The sequence below is a fragment of the Rattus norvegicus genome, chromosome 5 (assembly GCF_021556685.1).
Source record: "Rattus norvegicus strain SHRSP/BbbUtx chromosome 5, alternate assembly SHRSP_T2T, whole genome shotgun sequence".
NCBI lineage: Eukaryota > Metazoa > Chordata > Mammalia > Rodentia > Muridae > Rattus > Rattus norvegicus.
The window spans coordinates 65,378,128-65,393,722 of record NC_141538.1 but is presented as its reverse complement, the minus strand read 5'-3'; the positions used below and the strand labels follow the sequence as shown (position 1 = coordinate 65,393,722).

The following is a 15,595-nucleotide window of genomic DNA, read 5'->3' as shown; positions in this document are numbered from 1 at the left end:
GGATGCTACAGAAAAGCCAGAGTCATGGGGCAGCAAGAGCCTAAGTCACATGGCCAAAAGGATCAAGGCACACAATGGCTCAGAGTCGCCCCACTGAGTGAGGGGCAGAAAGAGACAAACATAGTCTCCCGGGAGACTCCTCTCCTTTCTTAGGAAATCAGTGGGTTACTGTGAGTACTTTATAACTTCCACTTTAAATTTTCCTTCTTTTTGTTTCCTGTGGTTTACTGTGGGTAGATATTGTTTCTCCTAAGCAAAAGAGTTTCACCTAGTTCAGAGTATGCAAATGTGGGAAGGGCTCTCCAACCAGAAGGTCCATTTGGATTAGGCCTTAGTCAGAACTTGGAGCTAGGAATATGGAGGCACACCTGTAATCCTAGGGCTTGGAAGGCAGAGGCAGGGAAATCAGGAGTTCAAGGTCATCCTTGGCTGCCTAGTGAATTTGAGGCTAGGGTAAGTAACAGGAAACTGCCACAAGGAGAGAAAAACACAGTGCACTCTGGTGGGAGTAGTCACTACAAATCGGTCCCGATGAGCCCTTCTACCTCCCTGTGAGCTCAGCCAGAAGGCTGTCTCAACTGTTCCCCTCAGCATCAAGTTCTCATTCTTGTTTCAGTACCCTGCCCTCCATGTCACCACCTGCTTAGGAAACTATAAACTCTGCTTGGCGGGGCCTACAGGACCTTGGACAGAACTCAAGATCAGTTCAGGTTTCCTGAGACACATATTGTTTGAATCCCATCAAGACCCAACCTTGGTACTTAAAGTGTGTGTGAGACTCAGTTTCCCCATGCTCAAAACAGAAATAGAAGCCCCCTGCTTTGCTTCTTTGTGGGCCGCAAATAAAGCTGGAGAAAGCCGCACTTATGATAAGCAAAGCAGGGCGTGCACACACACACACACGAGGGGGTGTGTTGGTTATTTTCTGTTGCTGTGATAAAATACCTTAACAAAAGGCAAACCAGGAAGGGAGAGTTTTATTTAGTTCTAGAAGGGTCAGACCACTGCGGTGGGGAAGGCATAGCATCAGGAGCAAAAAGCTGGCCTCATTTTCTGATCACATGTCATCTGTGCACAAGAAGCAGAGGAAGAGGGAGGGGAAGAGGGAGAGAGAATAGGAAACAGAGCCCAGACATACACCTTCAAAGCCAGCCTCTACATACTTCCTCCTGCAAGGCTCTTCCCCTGAAAGGTTCCATCACCTTCCCAAACAGTGCCAAGTGGGGACCAGACGTTCAAACACGTGAGCCCATTTCTCTAACCATAGCAGGGAGTATTAGTCAGTGAGAACAAGGCCAGAATGACTAAGAGAACTAGAGAGTGTGACAGGAGTGAGTCAGAGGAGTCCTGACAATGTAAGTCCAGGAGGTCCTCAGAAGTTCTGTCCCATTCCTTTTATGCCACATGCGCAGTGTATGTGTGTGTGTGTGGGGGGGTCAACAGATCTTTATCCAATCAAGGTGACAGATTCACAATGTGAATGTCAGTTTGATGACATTAGGAATACCATGGGAACATGCCTCTAGGTATATCCATGAAGATATTTCCAGAAAGGTCCAGCCCACCAGTCCTGAATGTAGATAATACCATCCCAGAGATGGGGATTCTGGTTGAACGGAAAGGAGAACAAGCTTCTACCTCTCTCTGCTTCATGACTGCAGATACAATGTGACCATCAGTCCCCTGCTCCTGTTGCCATGCTTCCTCTGCCATGACAGATTGTATTGCTTCTTAAACTATGGGCCAAGATAAAACCTACCTCCCTCCCTCCTTCCCTCCCTCCCTTCCTCCCTCTCTCCCTCCTTCCCTCTCTCCCTCCTTCCCTCCCTCCCTCCCTTCCTCCCTCCCTCCCTCCCTCCCTCCTGTTGCCTCTTGTCAGGTATTTGGTCACAGCAACAGAAAGAGGGAACTAACACAGCCCATCTCAGCCCTTTGCCTTGCTCAGCAGTTTACAGCTGCTGGAGTGGGAGGGGCTCTCTCTGAGAGGTATCCGGGGGGAAAAAAACCAGCCGCTTCTCAGAGCTGGTACTCCATCCGGCATCCTTGGGTATTGTGATTGGACTTTTCTTGCCTTCCAGCTTACCCTTAGCTTCAGCCCTGGCATCCTGGCTTTTCCCAAGGCTTTGGTCTTGGGATGCTCACTGTGTGAGCCCTATGAGAACTCTGAGAGGATATGAGAGAGCCCTATGGGAGGATATGAGAGCGTATCAAGCTCGCCTCAGGGAAAGCTTGGGTCACCTTAGCTGTGTGGTCTCAGGCAAATCATTTAGCTTCTCTGAACCTGAGTTTTCTCATCCCTTTACCAACTTCCGCTATACTTTGGGAAGAGTTGATGGAACTAATGTAAGCAAAGAGCATGACCCAGGACCTGGGACAACAGCAGTGCAATAAATGCTAACTGCATGGTGGTGATGGTGGTGATGGTGGTGACGATGATGAAGATGATGATGGAGTCATGAGACAGAACTCAAGAAAAAATGTGCTAAGGGGTGCCATGATGCAGAATGGCATAACTAGGAAGACTCTGGAAGCTGAGCAGGATCTCACACATGCTTCATGATGCCATTCCAACCGAAAGGGTGGCTGCTTTTGGTCACTGGAAGCCTTTTGCCTCTTGTTTCCTGAGGCGGCCACAGTCCCCTCAGTGGGAAGGCATTATGGGTTGGATGTAAAATGTTTCCTACTGTCTGTGTGTTTGAAGAATCGGTCCCCAACCATTGGTGTGGTTCGGAAGGTTATGGACCCTCAGAGAAGGTTTTAGATGGCAGAAGCAGGGTAGTAAGACTGGGCCTTTGAAGGTTATAACCCAGTGTTGCTTCCTACCTGTCCTCTGCTCGCTGATCTGGCTACCATGTGAGACCCTCTGCCACACACTGCTGCTGCCACAAACTAAACTGTTCCAGCCACTACACCTTCATCATTGTGATGGACCGTACTCCCCTAAACTGTGAGCCAAAATAAGCCTTTGCACCCTTAAGTTGCCTCTGTCTCATGTCTCATAGCAAGGAGGGAATAACTTTCAGAGAGAGCTCTTTCCATGGTTGCCTAGGTCTCCTGGAGAAGTTTCTTCCTGTCTAGGCAGCCCTGGGTGCAGGTGGTAGCAGTGGCCACTCAGAGTATTGTTTAGGGAATGGGTACAGTGGGAAAAGATGGGATCCTTGGAGCTACCTGGCCTTGCACTTTGTGTTGGGCCCAACACAGGGTACACCAAGCTTCAGGAAATGATGTTGAGTCAACTTACATGATGATTCCAAAGCGGTTCCCCAGGAGGTAGGAGGTGTCATCACTTTGTCTACGATGCTCTCGTCTTTGGAAGAAAGATAAGACCAAAATGATGAAGAGCTGTAAGGGGAGAACAGTGTGTCTGAGGACCTAGTCACCCTCAGGGTGGCCTCGGTGTCCCCACAGAAAAGAATGTGTGGGCAAGCAGAGAACTTGCATCTGTGACACCTGGGACTCCATGACTTTGGAGCTACCAGAAGGCTCTGTTCTGGCCCTTCCTCTGTGTGGCCCTGCACAGATAGAAGTTTGAGTCCAATTTCCACACACACACATCCTCCCTGGACCTTGGTTTCTGTCTTTTGGAAGGCAGTTATGGCTGTTGAATTTCAAATCTTTCTTCCCTTTTGTTTCTGCAGATTTGGTCATGTTCTGGATGAAAAATCTGTATCCTAATTTTGCTAGAAATTTCTTGAGAATTGTCTGTATGTGCTCTCTTTCCCTCTCTCCCTCTTTCCTTATCTCTGCTGGCCCTTCAGACCCTGTCATTGCATTGCAGGGGCTATGACATCACCAACAGTCATCCTACCTGTCGCCAAAGGCCATGCCAACTCCAGTGTGATCTGCTGGCAGTTCTCCAGCAGTGACTGCACCTTCTCCTTACACCCTCTTCCCTGGGCTTGGTCCACTCTGTGTTCTTGTTTCCCCCATTCTTCTCTAGAGCCCTTTCTTCCTTCCTTCCTTCCTTCCTTCCTTCCTTCCTTCCTTCCTTCCTTCCTTCTTTTCTTTCTTTCTTTCTTTCTTTCTTTCTTTCTTTCTTTCTTTCTTTCTTTCCTTCTTCTTCTTCTTCTTCTTCTTCTTCTTCTTCTTCTTCTTCTTCTTCTTCTTCTTCTTCTTCTTCCTCTCTCTCTCTCTCTCTCTCTCTCTCTCTCTCTCTCTCTCTCTCTCCCCCTCCCCCAGCTTTGGGATAGAGAGTTCCTGCAGCTCCGTCCAAGCCCTACCTTTCCTTGTCCTGGCCTCCTCCCTAGAGAAAACTCTTCATGACACAAAACACTTACAAGCGTTTGCCTCCAGCCCGGACCCAGCTCACCCAGTAGCTCCAGATCTGTTAGTTACCCAACGCATTTCTGTTGAAAACTTCTCAAAGTCAACATGTTTCACGTGAAACTCATGATTTTCCTGCTGCTCTGTTCCCTCATCCACCCCAACCTGAAACCCCTTTCTCCCCCTTCCCGGGGATTACTGACCTCTAGGGTACTGCACATTCTCGTCACGTGCTTTACCACTGAGCTACAGGCCTAGTCCTCTTTCTAACTCTGTATTCTAAGATAAGGTCTAACGTCTCATTAGAGTTCAGAAGAGTTCTGAACTCACTCTGTAGCCCAGACTAGCCTGAGCTTTCACCCTTCCCGACTCAGTCTTCCCACACGGCCAGCATCACAGGCCTACAGTACCAGGCCTGGTTCTCCTCATTCTCCTCAACTCATAGGTGGCAGCTTCCATCAGGCTTCCTGCCAGGGAATCTCAGAAGCTGCCCTCCACTCTGCCTTTACAGATCCTCCCACAGGGCTTCTTCCTGCCCAGCATCCCTCTCCCCTCCCCACTCCACCACCACCTTCTAGACTTCCCCAGTTCTCAGGTCTGTGCTCTAGGTTTCAGTTTCTCCACTTTGCGTTTCCCTCACCCTCCACAGAGCCTTAGCACATGCTCTCCTCTGTGTCTGTAATGTTCTTCACTACATCTTCCAAGATGACCTTAGCTCTGCACTTACCTCTTTAGAAAGCTCCTTCCTGGGGGCTGAATAGATCGCTTAGTTAGAAAAGCATTTGCTTAAGGATCTGAGTTCGATTCCCAGCATCCACATTTAAACAAACCAGCAAACAGATGCGGTAGCATTCACCTATAGTCCCAGTGCTGGAGAGATAGAGACAGACAGATGGAGCTGTCCCAACCTTGTTTAATCACCAAGCATCAGGTCCCAGTGAGAGACTGTCTCAAAAAACAGAGTGAGGGCTAGAGAGATGGCTCAGTTGTTAAGAGCATTGTTGAAAGCACTGCTTGCTTCCAGAGGACCGAGGTTCAATCCTCAGTTCCCACATGGTGTCTCACAACCATCTGTAATCCCAGTTCAATGGCATTCAAGGATACGGACATGCATGTGGTAAACAGACACGCATGCAGACAAAACATCCATAAACATACTCATTAATTTAAAAGTGAAAAACAAAAATCAAAGTTGAGTTGCACCTGAAAAGCAAGACCCAGGATTGCCTCTGGGCTCCACATGCATGAACAGACATGTTCACGCATACCTGTACACATACACAAAAAAAAAAGAAAGAGAGAGAGAGAGAGAGAGAGAGAGAGAGAGAGAGAGAGAACGGAAGGAAGGAAGGAAGAAAGAGAAAAGAAGAAAAAAGAAGGAAGGAAGGAAGGAAGGAAGGAAGGAAAAGAAAACCCCCCTCTCACTCTGTCAAAAGTTCCGTATCACTGGCTCTAGAACCCAAAATGCTTTCTTTTGCATGTGCTTGGATGCACACCTTAAGAAACTGAGTAAAGGTTCTGAAAGGAGAACCATTGGCTCTCTCCTGTGTGATGTAGGCCTGCCCAAAAGCTGTGTGATAGAGCACACCAAGTACCCACCCCTCCCTCCCTTCCTCCCTCCCTCCCTGGCCCTCCCCATCACTGCTCCTGGCTCAGTGCCCCCTCTCCTGGGCTCCACTACCTTTACTTACTGATGGAATGAGAGAGTAATGGAGGAAGACCTCCCCGTCCACTAAGTTGTCACAGGTGACATTTAGCTGCCTGGTCCTGAAAAACAGCCACAAAGTCACATCAGCCACATCAGTAGTCACAGGACAGCATTGACTCCAGTCTGGAGTATTTCTCTCAGGAGTTTGGACCCTCTGAGCTTCCTTACTTGCATTCCCAAGCCCTAGCCTGCTCACTCACTATCTTCCTAAATGGACTGCTCTGATGGTCTCCAGCATCCCTGGAGTTGGCTCTTAAGATTTGCCATCCATATCTGGATGGCACAGTTGTGGGTAGATTTGGGGCTCGTGGGGAGTGTTTTTTACAGAACACTACAGAAATGCCTGACTTTTTCATGTTCTAAGGAAAACTGATGACCATGAAAACCCTTAACTAGAGTCCTTCCCATCTTCCCAGAGCCCCAGAAGGGCCCTGTGCAGAGAGAAGAGTGAGACTGAAGCGTCATTAACTCCCAGGAAGTCAGCCTGTAGACCTAGGTTTTAACAGCCAAGGTCAGACATCAGTGAAGTGCTGGGGCCTGAGGAAGCAGGGGAAGCAAGGGGAGCAGGGGGAGCAGGAGAGCAGAGGAAAGCAGGGGAGCAAGGGGGAGCAGGGGGAGCAGGGGGAGCAAAGGGAAGCAGGGGGAGCAAGAGGGGGAGCCATTAGACTACACACTGCAGATGTTCTCAGGACGAAGCTGGTGGGATTTCAAGTCAGAAATGCAGGGTTTCTAACAAGTGATCCCCTCTTTCCTAGGCACCATCACACCTTGTTCCTTCTGCCCTGACTCCAGGGCACCACCATGGCCCCCTCTATCACTTCTCAGATCTTCGCTCTTGCCATCCTTGACTCCGGTATACCCAGCCAGCATCTCCTCAACTTCGTTTCACCAGTGACTCCTGTTCCTTCGGAGACCTCAGGGGAGAGCAGCCCTCAGGGGAGACCAGAGAGACACATATACATCCCCTGGAATTCCTTAAAATCCTAGCAGCCCATGCTTGTGCCTTACCACAGATCTGAAATATCCAGAAAATATCATGGGGTGGGGCTCAAGTGGTGAGAAGTAAGACAAAAGTGCAGTTACACTTCGGCTCTTAAGAACATAAGAGTGGACTGGAGAGACGGCTCAGTGGTTAAGAGCACTGACTGTTCTTCCAGAGGCCCTAAGCTCAATTCAACTGCTTGGTGGTTCGCAACCATCTGTAATGGGATCCGATGCCCTCTTCGGGTGTGTCGGAAGACAGCTACAGTGGATCCACATACATAAAATAAAAGAAATAAATCTTAAAAACAAAATAAAACAGCAAAACGTCAGTCTTTCCATTCCATACAAAACCTTACATGGTAGGAAGGGAGGGAAGAAAGACACCAGGGAGGCGGGGAAGGAAGAAGCCATATATGAGAGCAAAAAGTGAATTGTCAGAGCTGAGAGGTCAAAGAGAGAAGACCACAGCCAGCCGGACCATAGACAGTGGGACCTTATACAGCAAGCCGCACACCCACTCAAGAAGCAAGAGCAGGGCCAACGAGATGCTCAGCTGGTAAAGTGGCTTGCTGCCAAGCCTGACAACCTGAGTTCAAACCCCAAGGTCCACATGGTGAAAGAAGAGAAGGAACTCCTGCAAGTCGTCCTCTGACCTACACACACAAACACACACACACACACACACACACACACACACACACACACACACGCACACAAATCCAATGAACAAGAGCAGAGTACATCTGGAAACAGAGCCCAGAGTGCTAACATGGGGCTTACAAAGAGAACAGCAAAGGCAAAGACAGGACAGCTTAGCCCTGTTATGCTACTTCAATCCTGACCATCTAGCAATGGCCAGATCAGGAGTAGCCCCTTTGAGGGAGCCTGGAGCCACCAGCCCTTGGCATCAGTTACAGCCAGGCTTATGGCACAGACTTCACACACTCATGGTACTCTCAGAAGCACACGAGGAACCATTCAAAACACAGGACACTGCAGGAAAAACTTCCCCGGAGGAAACCAAAGACTCAGTAAATACTGGATTTACTCTCTCGCTCTAGAGGAGGGAACGCCGGTCCTCTATGCAGTGAACGCTAGGGGGCGAGCTCTCCAAGGAAAAATCAGAGGAAGCAGACTGCCAAGGGATTGGCAAAACACTGCTATCCCTCAGCCCTGGGGATTTGAATATGTAAATATTTATTTTAAATATATAAATACCAAATGCTTTCACATGTAATATTCCATTTGATAATGTAGTCAGTGCATATGTGTAAACACGAGAACTGAAAATTATTTTCCATTATAAATATGCTCAGGAAATAAAATTTCCCACTATAAAAATTCTCGGGTAATAAAAAGGAACCTGTGAAGATGGGTTTAAAAGCAAGAGGAACAGAAGAACAGGCAGTCGTGCTAAATGGCCAGGGAAATACCTTGAAATCAGTTGTCTTAACTTTATAGAATAGGAGGTCTGAGCTGATCAAGCTAAGCACCGAATGACATCCAAATGGAGGACAGGGAGAAATAAAAGCTGTGTTTACGTGGGAATGCATGCTCTTGTCTCCTCCCTCTGCAGCTTATGAGTGAAAATGAACTTCTAGCTGGGCGTAGTCACAATGCAGTGGCAGAACGCAAAATGTTAAAGTTACAGCACAGTAAAAAGTTACATGAAAGAAAAGAATCACTTCAACGATGACCAGGAAGAGAAAGAAAATGAAGTCAGTAGATACGCCATAAGACTAGCGGTGTCTGAAGACTGGTAGCCAAGCTGCTAGTGAAGGAAGGGGGCGGGGATTTAAAAATACTTAAAATCCAAAATTGGCAAGTGGTCTGGTGTTTCATTTCTTTTTAAAAATGATTTATTTTATTTTATGTCGATGGGTGCTTTGGCTGTGTGTATGTTCGTGCACACTGTGTGCCTGCCTGGTGTCAACAGAAGCCAGAGAGGGTGTCAGGTCACCTGGAACTGGAGTTGAAGGTTGGTTGCAAGTCACCGTGTGGACGCTGGGAATTGAACCTGGGTCTTCTGAAAGAGTGCTTTTAACTGCTGAGCCATCTCTCCTCCTGAGGCTCCCAGGCTTTCGTTTCTCAAAAGAAGACATAAGTGGGCCACAGGTGTGTTAGCCAGTGTGGAGCCTCCCTGGGCACCCAAAAAGCAGGGAGTAACAGAGCCGGTGAGGATGCAGAGAGACGGTAATACTTAGAGTGTTGGCGGGAATAAAAACTATAGTCACCCAGACAAACAGGATAGAGGGTCCTAAGACCCACAGAGCTGGGCATGGTGGCACAGTCCTCTACCTACGAGGCGGAGGCAGGTGGATCTCCCTGAGTTAGAGACCAGCCTGGTCTACATAGTGAGGCACTGTCTAAAAATAAACAAGCTGACTGACTAAGCACGGAACTGCCACACTCAGCAACACCATTCCTGGGTGTGCGCATCCAAAGGAAAGAAAATACGTTTGTTCCCGTGTTTTCTGTAGAACTATTTGTAGTAGCTAAGATGGGGAAGCAGCTGAGGTGTCCACTAATGGATAAAGAAAATGTGGTATGTGTTTGTAAAATGGAATATTACTCAGTTATAAAAAATGATGAAATCCTTTCATTTGCAACAACAGGAACGAGTCTGTACCTATCAGGATGAGTGAAATAAGACAGACAGACAGCAAATACACTTTTAAAAAAACCCGAGTCTCACAGAAGTCTGGAGGCCAGGAAGGATGGGGAGTGGAGGAAGAGAGGCCTGGGATACAGCCACAGAAGAGGGCTGAGGTCTAGTGTTCCGAAGTACAAAGGGTCGTCACACTCAGCAGTAACGTATTGGGTGCTTCCAGGGAGCTAGAAGGGAGGACTGAGCCTGCTCCCCATGCAAGGAACCGAGCAGTGCTCGAGACGACTGATGGCTCGTGGCCCAGCTCTGGTCTCTACACAGGGTTTGAGCGTGGGGATGTGTCGTGTGACACCCATAAGTATTTGCCGATAGTATATGTCAGCAGAGCAGTTCAGATCAAAGCCGACAGTCAGGTGTAAGGTGCACCTGCGTGAGAGTCGGAAATTCAAGGCTGTCCTCGGAACACAGGGCAGCCTGGGATACAGGACACCTGAGATTTTTTTAAAGCTAAAAATAAAAACCCTTATGCTCAGCTAGTACTGAAATGAAAGGAGAAGTCACCTGACATTTTAGACTGGGAGCCCCTGGAAGGAGCTACCAGAGGTGCCGAGGGCTGAGAGGGGATGGTTCCTTCTTAACCTTCATTTACCGGGATCCCACGGCAGACAGCGTGAGGACACTGAGCACCACTTGATCTTCTGCCAAGAACCTCTCTGGGGGCAGTAATTCCACTTCTGGGAAATGTACTTCCAGAAAGCACAAGCCAAGGACGGCGGAGAAGCTCCTAGAGATGTGAACTAGAACGCAGACTCTCTGTTCTCTCTGGGTCTCTGTCTCTGTTTCTCTGCATCACCCTCCTTCCCTCTCCCTCTCTCCCCCTTCCCTTCTCATCCCTCCCAACCATGTCCCAATTCATAATTTAATCTTTTGCAGGTTAGGTAGCATTAGCCTCTTTTTAAAGTAAGGAACCGGAACTGGGGTGGGTATCAGTTCCTGGTTGACAGGCTCCTTCTAGAGGTTAGCATCCAGAGAGAGGTGGTGATCAGGGTAGTTCCATGGGCAGCAAAAAGAATGGTCCCTGGTCCAGTGCAGAGGAAGTCATGGAAGAGGTACCAGATGCATGCGGGGTGTCTGCACGGGACTCGGCGTACACCCGGTGCTGGGACGCCCATGAATCCACCAACTCTGGTCTTGGAGGGTTGAGCTGGACACAGGTGTTCCCAAGGCTGGCTTGAGTCTGTTTCCTAGGGGTCAGCTGTCACAATGAGGAACACTGCAGGGCAGTTGTTAAATGCCATTGTCAAAAATTAAATATAGAAAAAAATAAAGAAAAAAATTAATAAAATTAATGCTTTTGCATTAAAGGCAAAAGCAATAAAGACTGGAGAGTGCCTCATCTGTAGCATGGCTACTGCCTTCCTCAACCCTCTACCCCTGTGAATCCCATCCACTCAGGAATCCAAGCCCATGTAAGGCTGCTTTAGATTTAGGTTTGGGGTTGGGTTTTGGGTTTTTGGTTTTTTTTGGGGGGGGGGACATTGAGAATCTACTCTACGGCCCGGGCTAGCCTCTAACTTGAGGTTCACCTCGAAGCTCTGGGCTCCCCATTCTCAGTTCTTCCTCTGCTATGGTCAGCTCTCAGTATAAACAGAGTGTCTCCAGCTGGGCGCCTACACCTCTGAACAAAGAGAGCTGAGGGGCAGAGCAGGGATTCCTGGGAATTTGAGAGCAACCTAAGCTGTATTTTGCATTTGATGCTAGTCGGGGCTCCAGAGTGAGAATGTCTTCAATGATTGAAGAGAAACACAGGAGGAAGAGAAGGAAGAGGAGAAAGAGAAAGAGGAGAAGGAGAGGAAGAGGAAAGTTAGTTAATTACCTAGTTAGTTACTTAGTTGCTTAGCTTACTTTGTTAGTTACTTTGTTAGCTTACTTTGTTAGTTACTTAGTTAATTTTATATTTGGAGAGTTGAGGGGATTCGGAGGCTGAGCAGCTTCCCAGACCCCAGAGCACCTGGCCAACTCTCCCGGCACCCTTCCTGCCAGAATCAGCCCTCTGGGCCCTCCCCTCCTCTGCCCAGTGAGTCACTGTCACAGGGCTACAAAGTCTAGGCCTCTCTGCCCTGGGCCCCTTGCCATACAGGTGTCGTGGAGATCAGTCCCTCACTTTGTTAACCAATAGCCAGGGTGGCTCTCTCTGTCCTCACAACCAGCCCAGCAACGTGGCCCAGGGCAGGACGCCTCTTTTTAGATGTCCTAGCTGCCCTCTTGAGCTGCCAGCCTCTTCTATCAAAGAAGCCACAGAGGAGAAAAGCCCTGTGACACCCCAGTTCTGCTGTGGTTGCTGGGATCCTGGGGCTCAGAGACCCTCTGCTCTCAGCTGGTCACTGGGGAACAACCCCTAAGAATCAGGACAGAGATTCCAGGGCTCCACACGCACATTCTGCTTCCATTCTGTTTTCTCCCTGGCCCCTTCTCTTCTCTGTCTGCAGGCGTCTGTTTTCTTACCTCCATCTCTCTACTTGTTCTATTTCCTGGCTGGGCATAGCCAGCTCCTGGTTGCTGCCTTTCCTTAGGGAACATGCGTGACTGTTTTTTATGTGTATCTGAAAAGCTCAGAGCAGCCATCATGAAAAACTAAAAAGGGCAACTGAAGAAGAAAGGGATCTGTTTCTACTCCCTACCATTTTGTTTAAAGGTTTATTTTATCAGAGAGATGGCTCATGGCTAAGAGCCCTGACTGCTTTGGGGGAGGATCTAGGTTTGACTCCTAGCATCCATGTGGACGCTCATACCCATTTGTAACTCTAGTTCCAGGGGATCTGACATTCTCTCCGTGGGCACAGGGCATGGATGTGGTGCACAGACATACTTGTAGGCAAAACACCCATACAGATGAAAGGAAATGGGAGAAAAGAAAGTTATAAAATAGTTTATAATTTGTGTGTGTGTGTGTGTGTGTGTGTGTGTGTGTGTGTGTGTGTGTGTACACATAGGTGTGCCCACGGAGGCCATAAGAGAATTTAGAGCCCTGGGAGCTGGAGTTACAGATAGATGTGAGACACTAGACATGGGTGTTAGGAACCAAACCTAGGTCCGGTGCAAGAGAGGGATGTGCTCCTAACCACTGAGCTATCTCTCCAGACCTTCCCTACCATCTGCCCACACAGCGACGCTTACCTTCATGCCCTTCCACCAAATGGGGGGCATCAGCAAAGAGGACCTTTCACCTTATGCTGGGTGTTGTTCGGAAACGCTTCTAGCTCCTTTCCCTCTAGCCCCTTCCACAGCCCCACAGTGTCTTTCAGGGAAGCCGAGGAAAAGCCCAAAGTGGCCCTGGGGAACAGAGCTGAAGGTCCAACATGTCTAAACCTTTCCAAATGGGAAACATATTTACACACTTGGATGTGAAGATTCTGAGGAAGTTTTGTGGCCAAGGTGCTTGGAGGCAAAAAGACCCCGAGTTCTAGGCTTGGGAAAAACAAAACAAAACCTAAGCTCAGGCTTGAGCCTCCCTATGAGAAGGGCCCAATCAGCCAGGCCACAGCCAAGCAGGGGTTACTGCTTGAGGGAGGCTCTTGGGGATAGGACCGAAAGAAGATGGAGGGGTCAGTAGAACTGGCACAGAATGGACTCAGCACAGCCACACCAGTCGCCTTCCCCCTGGAGAGAGCTTTCTGGGTGTCCCATGGAGCCACAGACCAGCCTGTCCCTCTAACTATCTCATCCTCTGAAGTCCTCATGGCGGGAGCGGTGGCTCCACAGGCCACATCACAGATCCCGAGCAACTCTGACTGTCTTCTCCGTCCTGTGGAATCCATTCAGCTTGTCCATGCTTGCAGCCCAGGCTAGCATCATCTTCACTGAGACCACACAGTAGTCTTCTGCCCCATCCTCCGTGTGAACCAGAGGGAACTTTCTAGAACCCACATCTTCCAGCATTTCTGGCATCAGGCATTTTTATCACCCCAGCCTCTCTGCTTTCTCCTGGCCACAGAGCCCACTGGAGAGAGAGGAACAGGTTCTCCTGGACTCTGCAGCATGCCATTCCCTTCCCCCACCCTCCAGAGATGCTCAGCCCTTCCGTCTACCCATCCTCCTTTACTAGATGACTCCCATCATGCCCTCTCTGTCTCCATGGCTCCCTTCTCTCCTGTCCACTCGGGGTCCCTTAGCATTCTGGCCCGATCCTGGGACTCCAGAAGTCATTGGGCCTGTTTTCCCTTCCTGATCCCCCACATTCTCAGATCAGAGAGTCTCAATTCCTACCATCTGGGCAGGACTCCTCTGATCCTTCATCCCTCCCATTGCAGTTCCCCTCTGATGCTCTCAAGTTTGTGAGCTCGCCCTCTCCTGTCAGAATGGCTATGCTCAGCAAGATGGCCGATACTGCTGGGGGCGCAGAGGAGAGGACTGTTGCACGCGCTGGGGGTAAATCAGCCTGACCATCATGGGAGAGGGCATGGAGAGTCCTCAAAAAACTAAAAATGCAACCCCCTCACGACTCAACATTCCCACTAGTGAAGACACAGACCAAGGAAGTGAGAGTTGCTTACTATTCACAACAGCCGAAATATGGCGTCTACCAGCAGGTCCAACTGCGGGTGAGGAGACAAAGAAAATGTGGAGCATCCATACGACTGGATACTATTTAGCCTCAAATAAAGACGGAATTAAAGACAGCCAACATGGAGGAACCCAGAGGGCATTACAGGAAGATGAGCCAGGGACAGAAAGACAAATACTGCATGACATCACTCATTTAGGCCGACCAGAAAAGGCTGACGCATGCAAGGGCAGGGTGGGACAGAACCTAGGAGGGAGGAGGAGGCCGGCGAGGGGCTGGCCACTGCGCAAATTTAGTTATGAGGAAAAAGTGGGGTGACTGGAATTAACAATTGGCTACGTAGTTCACAACTGGGAGGGGCCGGGGAGAGGACTTTGTGTCTTATCACAAAGAAATGATAAATGTTTGAGGTCGGATCAGTGTATCATACACCTATCAAGACATCAAAGTGTACTCACTCCATAAATGTGGACAATTATAAAAAAATCAGTTAAAAGGAGCGAGGAGGGATAGGGAGTTTTACACCAGAATAACAGGTGAAGAAGCCATAGCATGGAACGAGAGTCAGGATTCGGTCAGGAATCCTGACCCGGGCTCTGCCCACTCACCGCGGCTCTGACTGAGGCGGAGGAAATCTACCATAGTTCTCCCTTTTCCTGCCTGCCTGCCTGCAGATTAGCCAGTCTGTGCCTTTCTCCTCCAACGTCAAGAAAGCTGGGAGGAGTGACCTGTCTCGGCTCAGCCTCTGCCACTCACCTTGCGCTGGCAGCAAGCATCTTGCTGAAGAAGGACTACCACTGTAGGTAGATGCTGCTGTCCCGGGGCTTCTCCGTTCCTCAGGAGCTATGATGGCTTCCTATGAGCTCATATTCTCCCCAGTTTGCTCTGTAGACCTAGACTCAGAGATGAGGCAAACATCCAGTCAAACATTTACTTGGGAGTGAAATCAGGCGGCAGCCCTCTTCCTGGTTTCACAACACTTCTGGCTGCTCTGATTCTTATTCCACAAGCACAGGCTCCTCTCTTCTTTGCCGCTTCCTTGGCCTCAATGCTATTCCTTTCACATCCCCCCTAGCCCCCACCACCACCACAGCTGTGGTCCCAGGACCACCCACCCTCCAGCTGTCTGCAGAGGCTTTGCCTGGAAGCTGTGTGTGCCTTCAGTAGCTATAAAAATTATTATAGGTAATAAACTAGGACTCCAAACCATAAACCAGGATGGCTGGCTTAGAGGTTCTCCTTGGACACTGGCAGCCAGCCTCTTGCTTGGAGAAGTGAGGGGAGACAGGTTTGAGATCAAACCCCAGATGTGTGACAGAGCCTGCTAGCTGCCCATCCCTGAGCTCCTCATTCTCTGGGCAGAAAGCAAGACTGCTACTTGGTAACTCTTCCCCATTAAGACCTAACTCCAGCCACCCTGTATTCTTGTGGGACGAGTGCAGAAGTGCTGGGTGCCCCCACCTTCTGC

General features: G+C 49.2%; 1 protein-coding gene across 6 annotated transcripts in view; it reads right to left on the bottom strand.

Moving 5' to 3' along the window:
* The window catches only part of Stra6l (STRA6-like), a 42,265-nt gene extending 26,670 nt beyond the window's left edge, over positions 1–15,595 (bottom strand). The window contains exons 1-4 of one of the 6 annotated variants that reach the window (XM_087547984.1): positions 15,335–15,595; positions 14,884–15,020; positions 5,955–6,030; positions 3,242–3,342 (exon numbers count right to left, since the gene is read on the bottom strand). In XM_087547984.1, coding sequence (XP_087404110.1) covers positions 3,242–3,342; positions 5,955–6,030; positions 14,884–14,903 — 197 coding nt within the window. In that variant the 5' untranslated portion in view covers positions 14,904–15,020; positions 15,335–15,595. 6 annotated transcript variants of the gene reach the window in all.